Source organism: Ciconia boyciana, chromosome 1 (genome assembly GCF_034638445.1).
Source record: "Ciconia boyciana chromosome 1, ASM3463844v1, whole genome shotgun sequence".
NCBI lineage: Eukaryota > Metazoa > Chordata > Aves > Ciconiiformes > Ciconiidae > Ciconia > Ciconia boyciana.
In genome coordinates, this window is record NC_132934.1 from 60657173 (window position 1) to 60682621 (window position 25449).

Sequence of the window (25449 nt, forward strand, 5' to 3'; positions counted from 1 at the left end):
ATAGGAGAGCCATTTATCTGTCAAAATTCAACTCCCTCCCATTGCCAGATCTCCAGGTTAACTGCTTAATGAATAGAGCTCATCGCTTCAGGTATTTAGGTAAAGAAAAAAGTGTCTTTTAAAATAATTCCTATTAAAGAAAATGAAATATGCAATAAAAAATAACAGGTTACATACTGAAGGGATAGCATTTACATCACAAGAATCAGGAGCACAGGACAAGATGAAGATCACAGGGATGTCAAGCAGAGGTGTAGAAATGGACCAACCGGTACGTAGGGGAGGTGTGGTGCTTATATCCTGGTTACTCCTGGCATGTGTACTTCCTACCAGTCCAGCCACCCGGCTCTCAGCCGATCACTCCAAGTGAATCCTTGCATGAGCATGAAACTGGGAAATAGAAGGCAGAGAGGATACTTGCAGTTCTCCAAGTAAAACCCCATATGTGCATTAAGATGCACTTGCATGGCTCAGATGGCAGGACCCTGCCCAATGTAAACACAACACAAGCCAGGGAGAAGACATGACATAATTTTTTCTATTTTTGTTGCTGATTCCAGCCCTTCTTTGTTCTCTTTTATTCCCTATACCCACCCCTGAAGTTAGAGAACAGAGGAAGAGGCTTTATGAATAGATGGACTTTGTGTGTTGTACTCAAGGCTTGGTCCCTGTTCCCTCTCTCCTTGCCCCCACCACTGCTGATGGGAGGGGAATGGGAGCTGCTGAGGGACTGCTCACACTCACTTGAAAGGCCAAAGCAGTCTATGTGGAAAAAAACCAAACAAACCTTGTCTTTCTCACAGTTCAGATGTTTTCAGCATCTGAAAGTGTTCACTTACTCAAGCTTGCAGGTGCAGCTTTTTTTACATGCATATGAGTGTACACACATCCATACGTACAGGGTGGGAAAAGCAATGAGAAAAAATAGGAAGGCTTTAGAGGTTACTGCTATCAGGCAGCAAAAGTGTTCCAGCAAAAGTAGTTACTGCTATCGGGCAGCAAAAGTGGGTCAGATCTGAGGAATTCTGCCTGGTCTCCATTTTCAATCATATGGGTCCCAGTGAAGAGCTATTTGCTTATTGTCCTACCACCTGGACAATCTTTATTTGACCTTTTAATCCTCCCATCAGCATCCAGGAAGGAGATAAAAGCTACTAAATAAAAGTAATCTATTTCAAATACAATGGCTGGAAAGAAATACTGATGAAGAGCTCCTTCTTTTGTCTTTCAGCTCACAACTCCAAATTTCCCTGTAGTGGTCAAGCTGGGACATGCGCATGCTGGAATGGGGAAGGTAAGTAAAAGGAAAAATATGTGTAGCTCAGGAAACAGATATATATGTGGTACAGCATTCCTGTGATCGTACATGGCATGTGGCCAGCCAGCGAAGGGGTTAAACCTCCCCACAGCCTATCTGGGTTGCACTGGCTGTTCCTGTGGGAGAAAAGGCCTTTTTCCGCTGTCACGCACTCGGAGACAGGCAGTGGTATTGGGTTGGAGGCTGTCTGGGATGCGGGAAGGGGGGTTGTGAAGAGTGGGGGAAAAGCTGGCTGGGCTGAAGTCATTAGGCTCGTCTTTTATATATTTTCTCCTCTCCTGAAAGTGGTAATGTTGTTTATTCAAGCACCTGTAATGTGCAGCTATACCTCATAGCTCTCACAATGAGGAGCACCAGCACTGGTCTTTTTGAGCGCATTATGATGACCTTATTCAATAAAACGGGAGCCCTTCAGTTATTTTTTTCCTCCTTGCAAGGAAGAACAAGACCTTACAAAGCAGAGTGGCTGGTTGCCTGCCAAGGAATCCTGAAAAACAGTTCACTCCCCAGAAGGACCTGTTTGTTTTTCCCAGGCTCTCTGGGATCTTTATTCCTCCAGTGAATTACCAGCCCCTGTTTCTTGGGGTGACTGGGCTCCCCTTTCAGTGAGTCATCGCCAGCACATTCCTGCTGCACTTTAGCCTCCTCTTTCTTGCCTATACCTTTTAAAAAAGCATCCCCTGTCTGTCTAAAACTTGATTTGTTCAGAAGTAGGAAATGCTGATGTATTATCTCTGAATCCAAATGGGTGGTACAGAACTTCATAACTGATACCCCTGTCACAGTGCTTCCCTAGAGCAGACAGACCTTCTCCCAGCCTCACAGTTTGCCTGAAAATTATATATAGGTACACCGAACTTAAACTTGGTACAGCTTGTTTGCTTGCACTCTGGAAACAGAAGTCCTTTCTGGCTTCCTGGATTGCACATGGAAGCTCTCATAATCATTCTTGCTTTGGTTGCAATGTTCCCCTGTCTGGATGGTAGCTGCTGGAGAGGAAGTGGGCACAGATCCCTGGGCCAGTGGTGGAGTTGGCTTTCAGCATCAAAGAACAAACATTTAAATAAGCAGGAAATGTTTGTTAAAATATTGGTGCTGCATACGTTAAACAGGCAGAGGTGTCATTGAATTAGAGTACATGCGGACAGCCTAGAGCTGCTGGTAGAGTGAGCCACTGAATACATCCCTAGGAAGGATTTCATTAGCAAAATCCAACCAGGACAAACCAGGAGGAAGAAACCTCTCCCTGAGGAAAGGTTTCAAATTCCTTGAGACCCTGCAGTCCTGGATGTCTCTGACTGCTCTGTAGTTTCATCTGTAATGCAGGGAGGGCTTCATGTGTCTCTCTTGTGCACAAAGGACTACATAAATGAGGGCAGAATCAGAGAAAACTACCCCAACCTTAACACTGCTTCCAGACAAAACTCTCAGCAGAATATTGAGCTGTTGTTTTCTGCACCAGACTCCAGATCTTCTTCCACCTCTCACTTTCTCTCCCATTTTATTCTTTAATGATGTTGATTTTTGCTGTCACAAGTTATAGGGGAAGAGGGTCTCTATTCAAACTCCAAGCACAATTGTACGCAGTGGTACAAGGGCGTTATGTAGGAAGTCATTCCAGATGAAGATAGGCTGACAGCCAGCATCTTAGAAGAAAGAGTTGGTCTGGGGCCAAGTTTACTTTAGTCCATTATGAAATTAGGGACTACTAGCAAAGTCTGGATGTGGATTTGGGCACAGAGTTTCAACACTGCTCTGTTCAGTAGATGGGGAAGTTACAGGAAGGAAGGGTTGTTGACCTTATGGTTTTAGTTTGGGCCCTTCTTCAGCCACAAGCAGCCTGAAGGAAAGTTGAGACTCATTAAATCAGTCTTCTTGAAGTCCCACTGCATTTCATTGCATAGAGCAAAAAGAGAAGAGAGAAAGTGAAAATAAAATAAAGAACAAGTCAATTGGTTTAAAAGACAGGTAACAGGTTTCAGTGTGGTTTCAAGACAACATGAAACAAGGGTTCAAGCCCAGGTGGGGCTGACAGAAAGAAACCACAGAAAATATCAGGAGAAATACAGGTAAGCAGAACTATGGGCATACTAGAAAAGTAACACTTAAAGGTAAAAAAAATCAAACCTCCAATTAAGTAATTCAGAAGAGGATGGTGTCCAGGAGACATAATGGTGGTTTTAACCATCATAATGTAAAAGCAGTAATCAGTGATGATAAGGATGATACAGAGAGCTAAAGGATTTCTTTGCATTGGTCTTCAGAAGTAGAGATGATAGCAGGAAATAGCAGGTCTTTAGCTGTAAAATATACGTAATATGAAAAGAGAGAGGCTGCTTTTGGTTTAGATGAGTGTAAGAAAGTAAATGTTAATAAAGCACCTGCATCATGTCATGTTTTATATAAAAACAGTGACTGAAGAAACAAAGGATAAAATAACCAACCTATTAGCCAAAGTACACATGAGTATTAAAAATAGTACTTACTGCAACAAACGATGCCAAGATAGCAAGCCATGTACTTGTTACCTGTAATGGGTGCTTCAAAGCATGTGAGCATTCAGATTACAATCTCATTACCAGCAGAAATTGTCGAGGAAGTACTTACATTTTTCTCATTATTAATGGTAAAATCACGTGTAATGGGAGGCACCAAGACTTAGAAGAATGAGCAAAGATGGGAAGTCCAAATACTGTTATTCTTTGTACTAAGGCAGTGGCCAGGAGCCAGAAAAATTCCGGACACAGAAAAGGCCTCTTCCCCAAAGAGCTCCACCATTGACTTGCAGGGAGATTTGTGTCATTTCACAGTTCTTCTTCAGTTTCTCTGTGTTACAGACCAGAGGGATTATAATGATTACCTGATACTTATTGCTAATTCATGTTCATAAGGCTCTTGGCACTATAAGAAGTGCTGAGTGTTTTTTATTTTGCAATAATGGCTAGAAAGAGCATAATTATAATAGTCAGACTTTCATTTTCACATATCCTTTGTTTTCACAATGTATTCACAACATTTTCACAAAATTCACTCACCACATTTTTTAATCAGAGGGCTGAAAAGAGAATCCTCAAAGCTAAAATTAAAAATAACTGTGTTAAGACTTGTAAGAAACAGGCTCTATTGACTGTCTTTAGCTTGGAAGAGGAACAGTTACTATTCAAGGTCAGAACAAAAAGGGGTGGCAGTATACGATTAGTGATAGAAATGCTCTTGCCAAGTGATGCATGCAGGTGGAGATGGAGAAAACAAATTTGCAATAAAAGGCATATTTTGAAATTTCCGTGGAGAAATCCAGAAACAACAGCCTCTCTGTTGAGTTGAACAGAGACAGCAGGAATAGCCTTCACCCAGAGAGACAAAGGGGGCCCCGACAATCTTCTCATCTAAAAACAGGACATATGCCCCTCAGCCCCTCCCATGACCATCATTATCCCCCTTCCAAAATTTGGAGTCACTCTATGTCTCTCTGGAACTGGAAGGTCATAACAAGTGCTCTGTGTGCTGCTGGTCCAATACAGTATCGACACAAATACAATATCTGTAAAAATATTGTTTAGACAATGGTTTACAATGGAGTCAGCAGAGAAGGACCTTTCTCATGTTGTATTTAAGTTCCCCAGGCTCATGGGGTCAACAGTACTCAAGGACTCTTCCAGGGAAACCATGGATGGACACTGAGAGGAGATGTCCTTCCCGGTGCAGAACTGAACTATTATTTGCCCAGCAGTTCCTAAAGGCCAAGTTTGAGCCTACCTACCCCAGATGTGCTTAGGGGTCTCTGTTCAATAGGGTGAGCACTACAGTGAGAAAGGAATAACACTTCTTCCTGACTCCAGCTCTCATAATGCCAGAGCCCATGGAAAAGAATAAAGCTCTGAGTGTGTTAATATCTGCCATTTGTGTGCTAACATGACCCTAAAGTGCCCTAGGAACAGAGCCCAGCACTGCAAATTCACTCAAAGACCCTCTTCACCTCTTCCTGATCAGATCATGAGAAGGAAACAACTGCCAGATCTGCAAAGAGAGGAAAAACAGTATCTGTTCGTGTGGCTTTATATATATTTATATGAATTTAATAAAAATATATATATTTTTTGCTACTCTTACTTTATTTTTAGACCTCTCTAATTAGGGAAGTTTAAGAGTCACCTCCTGTCCCCTCCTGCCTCATAATTATGAAAACACCTCCCCAGTACAAATCCTGGCTCAGATGAATTTATTACATTGTACAAGAAAAACTTGTTGTTCATAATAATGTGGTCAGAGTTATTTTCTGTCTTACTGGATGGGAAAGACTTCTCTTTTTTTTTTCCTCTGGTATAAGTATAGCACAAACTAAACAGAGCCACTCTGTAATGTAAAAATACTGCAAGCTTTTTATCAGGAAGGACAGCTCGTCACCTTGTCTCTCTCGGGACTGAAAATAGAATGTTCCAAAAGTGAGAGCTTTGAAAATCCAGTGTGCTAAAGAGGAAAGGAAGGGGAAAGGGCTGCCTCGGTTTGTCAAGGAACAAATATTTTCTTTTACAGAGGACAAATAATGACTTGACATGTAACATTCACAACAGAGCAGCCCAATCGCTGTGTTCCCACTGACTCATGAGTGAGGAGGTACCACCCATCTTGAAAATAGCAAAAGCATCCCATTTCTTGCACATCAGTCTGGAACCTTTTGCTGGACACAGAAAACAGTGACTGATCCAGGGCATCGGGGACCTAAGCTGCCAAGACCAGGGGCTGAGAGCAGCTTTTTATTAGAATGTCAGTAGGAATTATAAGGCTTAATGCATTAAAGGCAGCGTAACATCTGGAGAACTTCAATGCGAGGATAATAAGGAAATGCAGACTTTGTTGTGTCTTTATTATTTTGAGGTGGGTCAAAGTTGGGCCTAAACTGAATGTGTGTCAGTTGGGTTGAGTATTTTCTGAGAAGGGGAGTATAATCTGGGGTAGAGGGAAGGAGAGGCTCAGGAAACCCTCTGTGCAGAGCCATTCCTGAAGACCCACTGTCCCAAAATGGCAAAGTCACTACAGAAAGGCTAAGCGCAGGTCAAGATGGACAAAAAATCACGAGCTTTGTGTGGCCACCCCAGTTCCTCTGAAGGAAAACACTCAGACATTTTCACAAGCCTACCAAGACTCAGTTAAACACCACGTTGCCAAGCCCGGCCCTGGCTCAGCCTTGGACACTTACCTTCCAGCTGAACCTGCCTCTAACCCCAGTTTGGACACAGAAACTGCTTCAGCAAGCCATCTCCAAAGTGGTGTGGGTTTAACCTGCAAGGCAGAGTTAACTCTGGATGACACTCAGAGAGTCAAGGCTAGGGCAGCCCTAATAGACTACTATAATTATACCACTTAGGCTGACTGACTATTTTTTCATGTGGTCACGTAACTAATGAAAGCAAAAGGGGACTGCGAGGCAATACCTTGCAGTGCTTAGGCTAAAGATGAGAGAGGAGTGCTGTAGCCCTGGGATCTTGGTGTCCAGGAATATCTGGGATATACAAGAGACAGCAGATTCAGGAACTACAAGACAGAGGAAGAAGAAATTTCTGCCCAGGTCCCTCACGGCTGTAACCTGTGCTCACACAGGTCTCAGGGGTGGCTCAGACTGCCTGGGAAATATCCACAGTGGGTTTTTAACAATGCCAGGACCCACTCTCCAAACACCTGTCTTGCAGGAAGGCCTCAAAAGAAGGTCCACAGCAGGGATGGGGCAGAAGTGTTTGTTCCTGATCAGTCCCTCGGACTGCTCTCCAGCCAAGGGCAGCAAGATCGGTGCCTCTTGGGCAGGCTGAGGATGGGAACAGGCACCAGCTGCAGGTCACGTTCCATCAGCCTCTGAGATGCCACCACTGGGCAAAGGGACGGTCACATCTGTGTGAGCATGTCCCCAGGGGTCCAGCCAGACTCCCCTCTCCACTGCAGCAACAGGGAGCATGCTAGGGCACGGCCGGTGCCTGAGTTAGAGAAGAGAGCCAGAAGGGAAGCAGGGACTCTCCTGGGGAGCTTTCGTACTAATAAAAGGCATTTGTCAACACACTGGCCCAAACTCTTCACAACAGGTCACTAAAACACTACAGCAAACAGCAGCTGATGGCTCCAGAATGAGTCTATTGCTGCTCAAACAGCCAGCACAGCTAAGCAAACAGGCCGCTGGGGCAGGGGCTGTGTTTGCACTCCCTGTTTGCACTCCTCTATGCAGCTAATGGGATATATTCCATTTATCCTAAGAAGGTTGGGGGGGGGGAGGGGAAGAGAAAGACAGAGAGAAAAATTACTTCCTGTTGATCTCTTTCCAACTTCTCAGTTTCATGCATTGGCCAACCTGCCATTTTAGAAGATAGATTTATTGTTTATTAGGTAAATTGGTAAATGTTTGCTCTAGAATGATTTTTAATAGTTCCTTCTTAAATCATGCCCTCTGGCGTCACACTACGTGCACCCTGGCTTTGGTTGTCTCTAGGGTTTTCTTCTCCTGTTAGGAGAATGGATATTTTATTGACATGTAAAAGGGTTACAAGACAGGAGGAAATTAATTATGCAAAATTTAAAAGTAGAAAGCTAATAAAATGATGGACTTGATAGATAAGGCAGGAAAATAAATCTAATTTGACTGTAACTCGAGTGCTTCCTGTTTATGAAGTAATAACCATATGCTGGACTAAACCAGCGTTAACCCAGGACACAGCTCTTATTTTGTCAAAGTTGGCCGGCTCTAATGATTAATGAACAGTGTCTCAGATCAGCTTTGGTGTGGTGCTTATTTTGATACCTGGTTGGAAATAAGGCTGTGATCTCCTAAAAGGGGACCTCTGTGAGGTGCTTTCTCTGGAAAGCCCATGGGAAGGGCTCTGGCACGGGCCAGGGAAGATGGCAGAGCTGTTTCCTGAGGACTGTGCAGTGGTGTAGCACTGTAGGAGTCATCTTCTTTGGTTTTCATTTCTTACTCTGTGTCCTCGTTGAGTGCCCCCCTCTTTAACTATTTACCCAGCCAAAAATCCTCAGGCCCATTGGAGAAAACATCTTCAAGTGCTTTCCCTCTCTCCCCATAGGGAGGGGGTGATGGAGAGGAGGAAGAAATGGACTCTTCCTTTCTATAGCATGCTGTATTTTTGAGGAAAAAAAAACATTTAACAAGATGAGCATACAGCTCCTTTCTAGCAATAACAATATGGTCTAACTCCAACCTGGAGAGGGAAGCAGCATCCCTTCCTCTGCCTCTGGGACAAATATCCCTGGGCTGGGAATGCAAACGTTTCAGCTGCGGCCCAAAGACATCTGTTGCACAAGTGCAGCACTTTGTTTCAGATCCCACAAATGTCCTTGTTCCAAGTAGGTCATTATATAATGGCTTTTGTCTTTTCCCATTGCCAAAAGGGTCCTGGAGAATATGTCGTAACACTGTGCGTCACCTGCCCATGCAGTCCCTCCTGCAATCATCTCATCTGGGTGGGACTCTCTCGCTTGATGTCATTCAGCCCAGTGCTGCTCTTATCAGTGCAACAAAAATACCCGGACCCGACGCAGCAAAACCCCCTTGGGATTTTGCGAGCCGTGCCCAGGCTGGGGGCTCCCCCCGTGTGTGGTGCTCCACTCTCCCGCTCCTCCTGCTGCCTCCAGGGCTTTCCTATCGCCTCACCCTGCCCCGCCGTGCCAGGAGCAGCCAGCACCACACACAACCCCACTCAGACATAGAGGGGAACAACACAGCCCAGAGCAAGGCTGCTCCTCCTGGATGACATGCAATGGTTGCCTTTACATTTCCCCTTTGTGTTTGTTATTTCCTTTTTTTTTCCTACCCTCCCACCCCACAAACAACTGTCGTCTTCCTCTACTCCTTTTCTCAGCAGTCCCTGAATAGCGAGAGCACAATCCTCACCATAGCAAAAGGGAGGAGGACTAGGGGTATTTGGCATTCAGCAAACGGAGAAGGAAAGACCAGGCCTTTTTCCTTCTTATTCAGGCACCTAGAAATGGTCATGGGTCAAACTAGTTGCACTTTTCACCTTCCCCACAACCTGTCCAGTTCTCAAGAGCTTTTCTGCACCAAGATGTGGCTGTATCTTTGGCTTCTGTTACAGCTGGTGTTTATAGAAAACTGTCTAAACAGAATAAAACAGGTTAGAAAAAAACTTGTTCTCTGTTCTCTAGTGAAGATGGCTCCTGCCCTCTCATGGTTGAAGGCAGATATGTAAAGCCACTTGTTTGTTCTTTGCGAAGAAACACCAAATACCATTGCACGCATTTCCTTCAGCCGGCTCCACATAGTCGGGCATCACCCTCCTTTAACACACACACTGACACAACCGGGAAACTCTTCTGGGGCAGAGACCAACCGGTTGTCACAAGCAAGTAGACACTTAGCAAAGCAGGGTTGCAATCCCCAACTGTGGTGTCAAAGTGTTACCAAAGTACAAAGTGTAGGTAATATGTAAAGAAAGTCACTCACTTGCTTACGCTTTTCACACAATGTTGGTCTTTTTCTGCCAATTAACCCACCCTTCCTGCATCCGTCCCACTCTAAGGAACAAGAACTGCATGGGTTTCTCTGATGCACTAAGCAAGTTTTTGCCCATAGACTAAAGGTGAAGTTGTCCACTATGTTCTTGCTACCTGCTTGTTCAGTTTTCCTCTCCCAAACCAATTAGCTTTTGCAGAGATTTGATCATATCACTAGAGCTTCCACTGTTTTGGTCCTTCTTTCTTCTCTTTTTTTTTTTTTTGGATAAGATACAGAGCATTTCTCATAACTGAATACATCTGTGAAAAGCCAGCTTCTCAGAAAATCTCCAGCTCATAGGCCACTGCTCTCTCACTTCCAAGTGCAACTCAAGTCTAACACCCAACCACAGCTGTACCACACATGCGCCCATAGCATCACACTCACACAAATCTTCCCGAGAATCACAGGGTCCCTCAGAGACATCCTTTTCCTTCAGAGCTTGCTTCCAGCCGGGAGAACTGCACCACTCCTCAAAGAAAGTCTGGAGGAGTTGTAATGTGAAATGCCAGGGAACTGAAGCCTAGAGGTGGCAGCCAACCAGGTCTCTTGTTGATTTCCTGGCATTGGTTTCTATTTCCTGGCCACCCAAAATACTCTGTTTTCATCCATCCCAACATGGGAAATAGCAGTTCCAATGTTTGAATGCAGTAAAGCCCCTTAAGAGATCAAATATTTTTCCGAAGCATCATAAAAGCAAAGAGCATTAGCAAGAGCCATCTGGGCAAAGGTCTAGCTGTGTCCTTGGTGCCAGGTTTACCAGGGCTCGTGCATGAGAAAGGAGAAAGTGGTCAATTTGCTCTGGGCTGGGTTGGTCGGGGGAACTTCTCTCTTTCAATCACACAATCCCTGCTCTGTCGTCAGCTCCGTCTGTGTGGTTTTTAACTGACATTATGCTGTTCAGGCATGGAGATGACTTCTGCTCACAAAGTATTCCTGTTCTTTTTGCTCTTGTTACTTTTTCGCTGGATTTTGCAATCAAGGTCAAAGTTGAGAACCAGCACGACTTCCGGGACATGGCCAGCATAGTAGCCATGGCAAAAACCTACGCCACCACCGAGCCATTCATTGACTCCAAGTACGACATCCGAATCCAGAAAATCGGCAGCAACTACAAGGCTTACATGTGAGTGCATGGCTATGCTGGAGTGAGACAGGGGGGAGACAGTGCTGTGGATGTGATTCAGTCGGTGTCTGCTCTGGGCAGGAGTAGGAAGCTGACTTAATTTCCTTGAAGAATAGTCCTGCTCTTCTCCCACCTCTGAACCCAGATCCCTCATACACCAATCATCTTCTCCATTACTCACCACCAGCTCATTGTTTCTGGAAGGTAAATCTCTCCCTACCTGTTTCTGAGATTTAGTTAGTTCCCACTATAACAACTGTGCTCTGCCATCATCTATCACCTCTCCCTCCTGTTGTCGAAGGGCTCATCTTTCCCAGCAAAATCCTCCAGCTCCCAGTACCCTCTAGTGGGAACTGAACCCACCCCCTTCCCACCTGGGGGAAACAATAAAAAAGATTAGCCAGCTGCAACTCATGGAGTCCTACAGTGTCCAACCCATAGCAACACCCCATCCTCTCCCCAGCTAGAGATCACGGCACTGCAATCGCACAAGGGCATGAGGAGCACACAGCACCAGGTGTGAACGGCCTCAGCCTGGCCAGCATGGAGGGTTTCTGTGGGAATTTTGCATCTGTGCTCCTTGAACCGTACAAAGGAGGGAAAGGAGAAGGAGAGACATTTCTGTGGGTGCCCCAAAACTCCTCCCTGCCCTGTGGGGTGGTGAGGGAGGTGGCATAAAGGCAACCCTCAACACTGGTATGTTTAAAAATATTAAAAAGCATTCAGCCAAACTTCAGTAGTCGTCAAGCTCAATGAAAGATGTAACCACATGAGTCAGTAAGACACCTGTTTCTTCTTAGTGCAAACCAGTAGATGAGAAAAGCCAAATAGCACAGCTTCTTATCCAGCCACAAAATTCTGGACGAGTAGACAGCTCCAGCAGTACATTCTTCAGGTCACCAGATAAATTTCATATGTTACCTAACACCCACAACACTGTGAGTTTTGAGTCCATGTTTACAAACCCCCAGGCCATAGTTCTGGCGAAACATAGTTAAATAAGATAATCAAATGTACACGATCACATATTTTTCAGCTATAGCTGCCTAAAATTCCTGGTTGGATTCCTAGCGCAGAGGTATTTAAGTAAACTAGATAATGACTGAGTCACATTCTTCATGGGAAGGACTTGTGGGACACTCAGCTACTTCATGCGAACTCAATGAGAGAAAATTTGTTTTAAATCTGATCAGGTCAACAATAGCACAGTTGCCTAATATTACATTAACATCTCAGGGAGTCTGGCTCAAATTGGCCAAAGGAAGGAAGGTTTAAAATATCAATTAAAATTCCCTGTTCCTGCCAACCTACCCAGCCTTGGCTCCAGAGCCTACTCCCAGCCTGCCTCTAAGTGAAACAAAGGCCCAGTTAGCCTGACCATATCCTCTCCCCGTTTATTATTCGCACTCACCACGCACTCATCCAGACAGGGATCAGAAATAATACCAGATGATTGAGGAAAGAAAGCAGTCACACTAAGAGCTAATCCCACTTGGGAATATAGCTGCGCAAACAATTGTTTGCTAAATGAAAAATGTTTTCACATGAAAACAGCCATGAATGGGAAACACCTTAGTGAGAAATGAAGCTTATTAGTGAAGAAAGCAAATGGTAAAATGCACCCAGCGACTTGCTAACCCAGAAGGTTGACTTATATTGAGAGAGCCATTTATGGATGTGAGCTTGGGAGAGCGGTATAGTCAGTCCCATCAAAGGCTGTTCCTTCTGTCCCAGCATCAGACAGAATAGAAGGTTATTTCTATGGTATAAATAAGTTCCTACTATGTCCAAGGACAGAGGTAAAAGCACCCAAAATATCAGAGCTCTCACTGGTGTCTCAAATAGAAGACTCAAAATCATTAGTCATGCTAGCAAATCTCAGCCTTAAAGCCAATTACAGCATCTGCAGTAGTGTCATACGGAGTGAATTGCTTTGATCTGTGAGCCACGGAATCTACCCAGTATATTTACACCTTCACCCACACATATAGACTTTAAAAGTCTCCTTCCTTCTGAGAAAAGACTGTACAGAAATTCTCCAGAATATGTTTACTTTGCACCAAGCATCTGCCAGAGGGAGGATGCTGCAGGGTGACTCATGCATTCCTCCCCGCCCCAGATGTTCAATGCACTTCCTTCCAGCCCATGACCCAAGGCTTGAGTTCAGTTTCCCATTGACTTCAGTGCAGTGACTCCAGATTTACACTACTAACAAACACCTACTTAGCCCATGCCTTAGGCCAGTCTCAAAACATTAGATAAGCAGCATGTGATACATGCCTAAAATTCCACCAAATGTATTTGACCTTCGTTGTAATACTGGTGAAGAGAAAACACAAATAGTGCTCATGTGGCAGGGGAAATTTGGGAAGAAATTATACTTCCACCCTCACCCCAACTGGGGGAAAACGGAGGGATCATTTCCAGTTAAGACTCATTAAATGTTCACTTTGCATGAAGCCAGCAGCTGCTGACTTTCAGGGGTGGGATATTCCTTGCCATCAGCTCTTAGTAAGAGGGTTATATCCTTTCCTTTCATGAGTGTGACTTCTGATTTTGTCACCTCAAATGCAGTTCAGTATGCTCTGCAGGGGCTACAACTTCAACTGTGTGTAAACTACAGCTACTTTTAGACTGAAATGGCCCTGCTAGGAGATGGTGAGTAGAGGATGCCAACAGCCCATGAACTGCTAGTCTATCCACTTATCCTGAGCAATGCTGAAGGTGTCTTGGTCACAAATCTTCTTGATCTACTGATCTCTAAAACTCTGGGGTCCTTTCCTTTAAGATGCTGACCATACACTGATGCAGTCCCCTGACGTTTAGGATGATTGGAAGCACTTTGACTTTGAGTACCTGAGAGAAATGGGGTTTGAGGAAGGGCATCCTTAGGGAAAGATCTTTGTTTTCAGTCTCCTTTTCCACCTCAGGTTGAGCACAAAAACAGAAAGAAAAAAAAAGAAGAATTTGGTGGCACACTTGACACCTGAACTGCTCAGACATGTTTGGAAAAGAGTGATCTTGACAGAGGCTGTTGCGTAAGAATTTGGTGACTGGTCCGGAGGGCTTCAAATGAAGCTTTTCCACTTAAAACCAGGAAAGTTCCCTAACAGGAAAGCTGGGGATACAGCTGAGCGATATATTTTATGTCTTATGCCCGATGTTGGCTGGGGATGAGTAGGTATAAACAAGTCAAACCAATAAGCCCAACAGCCAGAGCAGAGTTCTTATTTTGGGAGCTTTCCCACGTCAAATTTCCTTGCAAAGCTGTATAGCTGTGGTTTGGTTTTCTTAGGGATGACACAGCTGCTTACATTTGGTATGCCAGGTACATTTTCTAAACACTGACATCCAATCATCTTGTCACTAATCAGGCTCCGGGAGTTCTCATCAGTACTAATGGGATTTTGGATGCCATCTGCCACTGCAGGGCAGTTTTCTGGACCTAAATGTTAATAAAGAATGGTTCTTCCCATTGCAGAACTGAAAAACATAATCCTAAGAATCCCATGTCAAAAGAAAAAGAGAGGCTGAGGGTTAAACACTGACCTTACAGGCCATCAAAGGGCTCATAACAATCAGAGCTTGAGGAGGAATCCATACATTTGCTTAGAAAGCAGGGCAGGAAGATGGACGTTGGGTGAAGGGAACAAAGGACAAAAGCCAACTATATGGAAACACAGTTATTCAACACAGTAATCATGTTCCTTTGGCCCCCCTTCCACTCCTTTAAATAGGGGCTACAAAGACCATTTAAATTTCACAGCAACTATACATACCACTTTAGAAGAGAAATGCAAAAAGCACAGCAGGCTGTCCCTCACCAGAGTGAAGGGGAACCTTAGGTAGTCAACTATAATGATCCAGGTTTACAGTCTAGCAGGATATCACCTGGTCATACCACTGATCCACGAAGTTTTGCAAGTTCAGAGTCTCTTTTTTACATCATGTTGAAAAGGTGAGAGAACCGGCATGGAGGGTTCCCACAATCTCATGTCGAAGTGCTGGATCACACCTCATACTCCCCTCCTAAATCTCTATCTAAATCTCCTTCAATGTGGAGATGCTCCCTGGATGTATCTGTCAGCTTGTTGACTTGTCCTAGCTTGTACACTATGCCAGGGTTATCTGAGCAACATTGTCGCAGCAAGCTGTCTGCCCTGTGCCTAAGGTCAAGAAAAGGAAATTTTTTCACCCCTTGATGGATGATGATGAAACTCAGGATTTGCCAGCAACAGTACCTTTTCTGGAAATTAACCATCAGTTGCAGACAACAAAACTCCAACCATTTTGCAATTATAAATTCTCCAAGTCCAGATACAGTGAGCCACAGACAGGTCAATTAAAAGAGGGTATAATCATATTTTCTATGACAACAGTACAACTGAAGTCAAAGTTAGGGAGACCCACAATGTCATAGCTGACATTTCTGAAGCTGCGCAGGCAGATGTTTACTTGGAGAGTTGCTCTTCCATGGATGGAGGATACAGAACTCAAGGGTGATTATCCCAGAGATCTTCTACAGACAATGCAGCTCTCCTGGGTCTTATATATAAAGAAAGAAAGTACTCACAGAGCTTGATGTGTGCTCAAGATTCCTTGGAGGTTTCCCTGTCTAACTCCTCATTCAGTCTTTCATGAGTCTGAACAATTTATCCTGTATGGAGTGTTGTTGAGGCAGGATTTGGAAAGGCTTCTGTGAGGAAGAACCTCACCTCATCCCCTCCTGTACAAGCATTAAGTTAAGAATGAGGACTACATTATGAGGGAGGATGGGGCAGGAGTGTATTTTCATGTTCAGGTTATGGTTTTGGTTTGTTTTCCTAGGAGGACGTCCATCTCTGGAAACTGGAAGGCAAACACAGGTTCTGCGATGCTAGAACAGATTGCAATGACAGAGAGGTAAGGAAGAGAGTTTCAAGACAGTATTAGCTGTTCTTGGGTTAGAAGGGAGGAATTGTATTTCAGACTTCAGTTAATTGAGAGAACTGGTAAGTGAGGTCTCCCGGGAAGCTGGATAAAGAAATTTAAAAGACTGAGTATTTCCTTAAAAAAATACTAAGGGTACAAAGGCAAACTGTCCTATTTTGGAGAACAGACTGGAAGTACAGCTAGAGACCAACATTGCTAAATCATTAGGTCTTTAGTGAATGTAGCCACAGGAAACAAGACCGGCATACTAAGGTCAAGCACATGAGCACAAATGTGTAGGGATAAAATCAGAAGGGTCACAGCACAAAACAAGAAGTAACAAGAAGTTATTCTAAGTACATTACTAATGAAAGGCAGACACAAAAGTGTTTTTCTTCTCAACAGAGGGAAAATTCTGTCAGCTGAAATGTTGAAAGTGCTTTTTTGCATTAGTCTCCCAAAAGTGGACAGTGTTTTGGCTAAGGCCTTCTCACGGCTGACCAGAGCAGAAGGAATTGCCTCATGCATCTTACAGACTAAAATTTGCAGATGGTACTTCTATATATTCAAATCACTGTGATATTTGCTAATATTGCCACTGCATGACATTGTTGACTCATGGTAACTTATGCTTTGCTGTAACTTCCAAACTCTATTCTGCAGAACTGCTGTCAAGTCACTTGTTCTCCATCCTATTTCTTTAAGTAGATTATTCATAGATTTATAGAATCCATAGATTATGTATAGGCACTCATCCCTAGTGAATCTAAGATTTTTTCAGAGTATACCTCCAATTTGGTAGGATCATGTTTAATTCTGACTCCATCCAGGTTTGGGCACCACATTTGAAGAAAGATAGCAATGAGCTGGACAGATCCCAAAGGACAATAAAGGGAATGTTCAGAGGACAAAACATAATCAGCCTATGACAAAAGAAGGCAACAATTGCTTATGTAGTTTTCCTCCTTTTTCAGTTAGCAGACCACTGATATTTGTCTACTAAAGGTATAGACTCATGCATAATGAGTCTCATGCAGTGCAGACATTCGCTTTCCTTCATTAGCTGTCACAGAGATGGAAGAAGTTGTCCACAAGCTGAACACCACTTAATCCTAAAGATGAAAAAACTCAAAGGGCACAAGCTCTTCAAATATTTAAAAGGCTGCTAATAGGGCATTACTCACTCTTTATATTACTAATACAATACTGTAAGAAATAATGGGCTTAAATTATAGCAGAAAAAGTTCATTTGAATATGTCCTATATTTCCTAATAGTAAGGACAGCGTAACACAGAAATGGATTGCCTGGAGGATATGGGGAATCTCTGTCCTCTTTCAGACCAGATTAGAGAAATATCTCCTCTTTGGGGTACAAGAGTTGTGCAGGTGATCTTCTAAGGTCCCTTCTGCACCTTTAGTTCTGTGAAACAGGGAAACCAAGCCAAGCCCCAAATCAGATGCTGAAGGTGACTCTGCAAGACCCTAGTAGGACTGTGGGAACTGGACATTATTATGCATCCTGGTTGTTTATAACACAGCTGAAGCTAGAGAGATAAAGGGTAGACATTCCCTCATTGCAGTGCTGTAGGACTAAAATCCAGATTCCTGCCAGCCTGCCATGCTGCATTTTGAAGGTTCATTTTATCGATGTAGTACCACAATTCACCACTCTAGCTTTATCCAGACATAAATGCAACAAATCCCGTTCAAATCTGTGAGTAATCAGTGCAAGCAACAAGGCAGGAGTGTGCTAAAATGTTTTGATGAGTAGGAGCAACCTGAAGTACCTACTGTACTGAAGAGTAGCCCAAAGGATTGACATGTTCAGGTAATACTAGGCAAAATGGCAGTAAATCCTCTGCAAATGCTACCTGTCGTGGTTTAACCCCAGCCAGCAACTAAGCACCACACAGCCACTCGCTCACTCTGCCCCAGTGGGATGGGGGAGAGAATCAGAAGGGTGAAAGTCAGAAAACTCGTGGGTTGAGATAAAGACAGTTTAATATGGAAAGCAAAAGCCATGCATGCAAGCAAAGCAAAACAAGGCATTCCCATGGGCAGGCAGGTGTTCAGCCATCTCCAGGAAAGTAGGGCTCCATCACATGTAATGGTTACTTGGGAAGACAAATGCCATCACTCCAGATGTCCCTCCTTCCTTCTTCTTCCCCCAGATTTATATCATAGAATCATAGAATCATTAAGGTTGGAAAAGACCTCTAGGATCATCTAGTCCAACCGTCAAACCAACATCTCCATGCCTACTAAACCATGTCCTGCAGAGCCACATCTACACATTTTTTGAACTCCTCCAGGGATGGTGACTCCACCACCTCTCTGGGCAGCCTGTTCCAATGCTTGATAAACCTTTCAGTAAAGAAATTTTTCCTAACATCCAAGCTAACCTCTCCTGATGCAACTTGAGGCCATTTCCTCTCGTCCTATGGATAGTTACTTGGGAGAAGAGACCGACACCCACCTCACTACAACCTCCTTTCAGGTAGTTGTAGAGAGCGATAAGGTCTCTCCTGAGCCTCCGCTTCTCTAGACTAAACAACCCCAGTTCCCTCAGCCACTCCTCATAAGACTTGTTCTCCATATGCTGAGCATGATGTCACATGGTATGGAACACCCCTTTCGTCAGTCGGGGTCAGCTGTCCCAGCTCTGTCGCCTCCCAACTTGTGCACCCCCAGCCTACTCGCTGGTGGGGTGGGGTGAGACACAGAAAAGGCCTTGACTCTGTGTCAGCACTGCTCAGCAGTAACTGAAACATCCCTGTATTATCAGCACTGTTTCCAGCACAAATCCAAAACAGAGCCCCATACTAGCTACTAGGAAGAAAATTAACTCTATCCCAGATGAAACCAGGACACTACCCCTGAGGCATACGCATAAATACGCTCTTCTGTCCCATAGCACTGCTATTTCACCCCAGTAGCCCTGATGCCTCCCAGTGCTCACCTGGGGCCAACAACATTGAAGACATGTAGCTATCAGGGTCTCTGGCAGGGGCAATAGTTCCCTGAGCCTGCCTGCTGAACCCAAACACCTAGAGACATGTCTCAGGAAGAGAAGTGGTTCCCATGATGGTGCCTGTGGGTGTGGGGCCACAGCAGTGCAGGAGAGGGGCTGGCAGTGCCTCCTGCCTGGCTCACGGGGTCCATAGTTCTCCTCTCCTTATGCTACTGACTCCTCCTCAGGTGTCAGTCCCAGTCCCCCCTCTTTCTTAGGGGGGCTGGGGTGAACGTGCTTAGTCTCCTTATTAGGGATAAGAGAGCACTGGTAGTCATATAAGCCATACTCTTGCTTCTTCCCGCAGACATTGTGTTTGCACAAGTTGATCATTATATTGTCAAGCTATGGGGACTCTGGCTGGCTTCAAGGACATAAACTTGTCCTTTGGCCAGAACAGCTCTTTTCCCGGTCCCTGTAGAGTCTGCAAAATGTCAATGTTTTCATGAGGCTGTGGCCTTCCCTCCCCGCATCTTATCATAGTCCTGTTTACAGATCTGCTGTTCTGAGATTCTTATTTTTATTGAAATGGTCAGAACTGCGGTGCAGCTGCACAGGAAATAAAACCAGGCTGCCTCATTCCCTCCTCATTTCCACAGCGGGGGGATGCAGTCCCCCCCATAATACGCCTCTTGTCATTCTCTCTCCTCCTCTGACATCAGGATAGCCAAGGGGGCACCCGTCAGGCCTGGCCCCTGTTCATACCAGCTCACATTCCCATTCTGGGATGGCTAGAGAAAAGGGATACAGCCTGTAGCTCTCCCTCTGACAAAGCAGTGCTTGGTCCTTGTGATGGGACCGCCTGACTAGGAGCAATGCCCAGGGCATAGAAAGGAGGCAGGAGGCTATAAAAGGATGAAATTGAAAGAGTAAATTGTAAAAAGCAGGAGCCACTGGGTTACAGATCAGGGAGGGGATGGCTACTCCCTGCTAAGCTCTGCACTCACTTTCCAATCCTATTCCAGCCCCAATGTGCAGGACATCTTATCAGGAGAAAGCTGCCTGCGTAATGGAGGGCTTTCAGGCAAAGCCAATACAAACGCTAAGGGGCCAACACTATTGGGAGATTAAATGAGCTAAATATTTATAGCTTGGCTAAATGACAACCAACTGGAGATCTGATGTAAATACCAACAAGGGAAAGAAACATTTTAAGGTGGCTTTGAGGGCAGGATTGAAACAACCTGAAATGACGGGAAACTTTAGGCCACGTTCTTCTTTTTGCTCCATCTCCTGTGCAAGAGAGGGAGACAATGACCCAGCACAGCGTATGAAGTATGCTTTGTGATAAAAAGGGCTCCAGAATTGATTTGTGCTCCTGCGGGCAGTGGGATGGGTGGCTGTATTCGGTGGACTCCAATGACAGCTAATCCTAGGCCCTGCCTCTGTGGTTTCTGCAGGTACAGACTCTGGGCGGATGCCTGTGCGGAAATGTTTGGAGGTCTTGACATCTGCGCTGTCAAAGCTGTCCACAGCAAAGATGGAAAAGACTACATCATTGAGGTGAGAGCATGGGGAACCTGAATGCAAGTCTCCTTTGGGAAGTGTATCTGCAAAGACGTTCCCTCAGAGTTCACATGCACCAATGTGCTCACTTGCCCCTGTATGCATGGTCCAGCAGTCACTGGTCTTCGGTGCCCACCTGTTTCCTCCAAGCTGTGGCCCACTGGTATGCAAGAAACTGATTTAGAGTCCCAGCTAAACTGGCAGATATGCAGCAAGGTGTCAGGGTTGAAGTGCCTTCATTTCTCAGTGTGGACTGTGAAAGGAAATGGAGAGCCACAGACTACTTGGCCAGCCCAGCTTTCCAGCTGATAAATCCCCACAGTGCAGAACCTTACCAGCATTGGACAGATGTGAAGCTGCCTCCTTATCGAGCACATAACAGCCTGCAAGTGTTGCTGGCAGCACCCAAAGTTTGGTATGTCTCAGTGCACCAGTGCCCCAGTACCATCCTAAGCACTTGCAAAGCCAGGGCATCTCTCGTAGCTGCTAGTAGGGATCAATAGCATCATGAACAAACATGCCCATATGCAGCCCAACCTGAATTTAGGTGCCAGATGATGCTAGCATATTAGTCATGTTAACTTCCTCCCATTACCCATACAGAGGTCCAGCAGGTGATTCAGTCCATTAAAACATCTCAGTTTCTCTGAATGAACCTGTCTTTCTCCAATCCCTTTAAAAGAACCTCAATAACAAAAATCCTAGCTGCATCTAATTTAAAAGAGTAAAATAAATGGTGAGAGTGTAGCAAAAAGGTCCATAAGTAGCAGGAACAATTTAATTAAAAAAAAATAGGTGTATTTTCTAAAATCTTTTGCCTGGAAAGCATTCACTACAATAAGAGACCAGCAAGACAAAGCACCACAGCGTTACTATGGGCAGTGTGGACTACAAACTTCTGTGTTCAGAGCTGGACAGACTGTGGCTCTGAGACCTAAAGTTCAACATGCACCTTGCCAGGCCAGGAGGCAGACGTGGGAGTGGGGTAAATAGCACACTCAGGTCATCCTAACAGGGCAGAGAAGGAAAAGCTGGCCAGAAAATCAAAGTGAAACTTAAAAGACGCTCTGGGGGAGAGAAAATCTGGCAAGTAAGCAAGTGCCTCTGTCACTATGTGACTCAAGGAGGCACAGCATCTGACCTGCTGTAAACTCCACCAACACAGGCCAGCCGAGGAAGATGAGCAGAGCCAGCCTATGGCTTCATGCAGGGGTGCTGACACACTGAAAAGCTATGTGTGGGAGAGCAGTCCCACCCGCTGAGGGTTGGGATGCTGATGAGAACCACATGAGCCCTGCAGTGACTGCGCATTCCTGCATTATGTATCTGCTCTCTGGGGAGCAGTGACCTGTCAAAGGCCATGTGATATAAGCAGGCTGCCAGCAACAAAATGCTGTCAAGCCTCCGTCTTTCCTGAAGTGATGGGGCCACGGCTGATGGGTCTGCTCCTGTATGCAATTCATCAGCACCTAGAGGAGCATCCCCTAGAGCAGACTGTCTCCCTGCCACGCGCTTTTATATGTCTATGCACATGTAGCTGAGAAAGGAAGGGCAAGAAACCCTTTACGGTCTTGCTGGGGATGACTGTAAGGACATACGGACTGTGTCCATACATGGTTAGACATGAGATGTGGATTTCATATCCCTGCATCTATTCTTGTATATAAGCCTATGTACGTGCACACATGGCTAATTCTGTGCTTAAGGATTATATGCCTCTGTCTGGGTATACCTCTGGGTTTTCACATCTGCCCCTGTGTGTGACTGACTGGATGAAAAGCACATCCATACGCTAACAGCCATCATCAGCTTGCACACAGAGAGAGAAATGCACACTAATACTCCTCTCTCTGAGACCACGGTAAAAAGCAATGGATCTAATATGATACAAATCAGAAGAAACACATGGCTTCAGATGGGTCATGCTGAATTATCCCAGCAGAGAACCCGACTGAGCAGGCCTGATGTACCAACATCTAGCAGGCATTCACATGCCAGGCTGATGGACATTGTCAGGAAAGGAGTAGAGTAGTGCACTACAAAGAGCAGAACAAAGCCAAACAGGCACCTTTTCTACTTTATGCAGATCTGAGGGAGATGCTGACAAGTAATTAATTGCCTCCAGCCTACTTCCTGGGGTACTTTTCTTGGTCTGAAACTGATCCTTTATTTTGCTTTTTTCTTTTGATAGTGGGAGAAAAAAAGTTATTTGACAGTGCGACAGTTGTATTTTTCTTGGTGAGAAGGAACAGTGTGCTGTGACATTTTACAAGAAAGCACGCCTAAATGGGCTGAACAAATAAGGAATTTGCACAATGCAATTGCAGGCAGTAATTAATTTTCACAGTGCAAAGCAGTTCTCTAGGAAAGATTCGCAGAGGTAGTGATGGGCAGTTCTGTGAACCGAGATTTATCACAGTGGTTCACTGCAAACAGAATGCAATTAAGACAGATGAGTTATCAGTCAGGACCGCACAAGAGTAATCTTGCACCTATGGTATTTGCTGTTACTTGAACTTCCCCTTCTTTTCTTTTCCCATGGCAAACAGCAGAATCTAGTATGTTTAAGCACCATTTTCATGGTTCATATTGAAAACTTTGAAGAAATCAGATATCTTCAAAGTTTCATTCTATTAAAACAGTTGTGAATTCTGGTACTTCTTTTTCCTCTGCTTTAAAGAACTTTGTCACTCTAAGGGAATAGTCAGCACGTACCGTCAGCACTTGATCAGAAGGCTGGATCCTCAAAATAGTGCAAGTTCGGTACCACTGTTAGCAGCCAGATTCTCAAAAGAGCTCAGCAGCATGTATGGTTTAATAACCATCCCCTCCTTTTTTTTTGGTAATCTAACCCTTTTCCACATCTCTGCTATGCTGACAAATACGGAGCGAGTGGAGGGCAAGTAAAATGATCCATGGGATTTATTCTTCCTCCTGGATCAGCTAAGCCCTACCTGCCATAGAGCTAAGCTGCGTTACTAGACATGCTCCTTGCTGCCCTGCAAGAAGCCCTGCCCATCCCTTCAGCACTGCCATATCGTTTCTATCGATATGTCTAATCATCGGTTTCCTGCCTTCCTTCCCTAAAAAATCACCTAACACCCCACTCTGGCACATCAGAGGATGGAATAACAAGTCCAGCCTTCAGGCCTCAGCATCAGATAGGCGCAGGGGGAGGAGCGGGATGGGGTTTTCCTGAGTCTCTTCTCTGCCTGTCCGCTTTCCGCTCTCCCCTCGTACACCTTATCAGGCAACAGCAGCTGCGTCAGGAGCAGCCACTGACCTTGGGCAGCTACAAAGGCCGGGTCCATATGTGTCGACATCTTCTTGTCTGGCCCAGCTGTTCTGTGATCTCCCCGGGAAGAGATGAGTGCAATCTGTCTGTGATTCACATATTCCTTCCAGCCATTTGATTTATTTCAGTATTAGCATTTGTATCTGCCCAGTTCTAGAGCAATTCCTGTTTCCCAGAGGACAGACAAGGTCTCACGCTCCTTTTGAGTTGAGTGGCAGCCAGATGTGTTGTTTTGCCCACAGAAATCACTGCCATTTTCAAAGGCCTTCCCTTATGCATGTGATTGTTCATTCTTGTATTTGCAGTCTCCCACAGCTCACGTTCCCCTGCCAAACACTACACAGCAGGACAGCAGATACCCTCATGCCTGGTGCACCTTCCCTGGTTCAGGTGCGACCTGCTCCAGGGTTCATCCCCGCCCCCCCCGGTGCCTTTGTTTTATAAAACAGCATCTTCCCCTTCCTCTCCAGCCACTGCTGCCACAGAAATAGTGAAAAGCAGCTCTTAAGATGAGGAAATGAGGGGTTTGGGGTGTTTTAAGCAGAGCTGTACCCCAGTTACTCACAGGGAGGGTTAGGGAGCCGGGAGCCAGGCTTCGCTGGCCAGGCTGTTAGCAGAGTAATGGCATCATCTAGTGGTCAGGCAGGCCCCTCGCACGGGGCATTGCAGGGAGCTGGGACCTCTTTTCTCACGCCTGAATTGGAATTGCCAAATGGACTGGGAATGCTTTTCAGGTGGGAGTGGAGGGGAGGGAACCTGGGCAGGAACCCGCTGGAGGGCCCCCAGGAGCCCCCGGCTGTGAGACACAGACGGGAACTGCCCGATCCCTGAGACTGCTAGGAAACATCTCTCCCCACCTCATTTTTTAACTGAGAAACAGCAAAGTGGTCAGTGGAATGAAAAGCCACCTTGTTATTTAGCTGAGCACTGCCATCTAATTTTCTAATCTCCTCCTTTCGCCCCCTGGGTGACGTGGGCCATGGATAAAACCACCAACTCACTCTTCATGCAAACCCCAGTCAAAACTTCCTAGGCAGCTTCGCTAGTGTTCATATGAGATACCTATAGAAAAGAATCCAAATTAATAGTTATTCTACAAGAAAAGACTAGAATACAAACTCGATGAACTCACCTCACTGATTTCCCGTACTTTAAATCTAAAAAAAAGGGCGCAAAACTTTCCGTTTCACTCCAAGAGCGGACTCTTGCAGCCTTGCCAGGGTGGAGTGCACTTCTGATTGTTATCTGAGCGTGAGTCAGTGCCTTTCTTGAGCAATGCAACCTTTAACTCTGCATTTCCAGGGGTTTTAATGTTTGGTTTAAAAATAAAAGCAAAATAAAATAAACTCTTCCAACCTTAATATTTTGGTACAATTATATTTACTCCAGCTGAATCTTAACTTCATCATAGTACAGTTTTTCCTGTGGGATTTAGCCAATGTTTGCAAAGCACTTGATTTATGTTGAACTGTTGAAGATGACGTTTAGGGCTGCTATACAGCTGAGGGTCTGCTGTGCTTTCGTTATTATTGTTGTTGTCAGACCATTTCTTACCTCAAAGACCTTTTGACAGTTCTCCTTCCCCCATCCCCACAGTCTTGCTTCCCAGCTTTCCCCAATATAGCTGTAGTACTTGCTTCGGAAGCAGTTGTATCGCAACAATATCAAGAAGACAAGCAGAGAATAAGTTTACTTTCCTGCATTGGGTGCTGTTGTTTTGGTGACATCCTATTCATTACAAATCTGTGGTGTTTATTTCCCCTCTCAGGGTGC

General features: G+C 45.0%; 1 protein-coding gene and 1 long non-coding RNA gene across 2 annotated transcripts in view; one reads left to right on the forward strand and one right to left on the reverse strand.

Moving 5' to 3' along the window:
• Positions 1 to 25449, forward strand: part of SYN3 (synapsin III) — a 206733-nt gene that overhangs the window by 171273 nt on the left and 10011 nt on the right. Inside the window, exons 10-13 of the mRNA XM_072870318.1 lie at positions 1232 to 1294; positions 10811 to 10953; positions 15781 to 15855; positions 20276 to 20378. Coding sequence (XP_072726419.1) covers positions 1232 to 1294; positions 10811 to 10953; positions 15781 to 15855; positions 20276 to 20378 — 384 coding nt within the window. The remainder of the gene's footprint in view (positions 1 to 1231; positions 1295 to 10810; positions 10954 to 15780; positions 15856 to 20275; positions 20379 to 25449) is intronic.
• On the reverse strand, positions 3938 to 24886 carry LOC140655609 (uncharacterized). The gene is made up of 3 exons (XR_012043814.1): positions 24809 to 24886; positions 6516 to 6598; positions 3938 to 4144 (listed from the first exon to the last, which is right to left on the reverse strand). It is a non-coding gene; the product is annotated as an uncharacterized lncRNA (long non-coding RNA).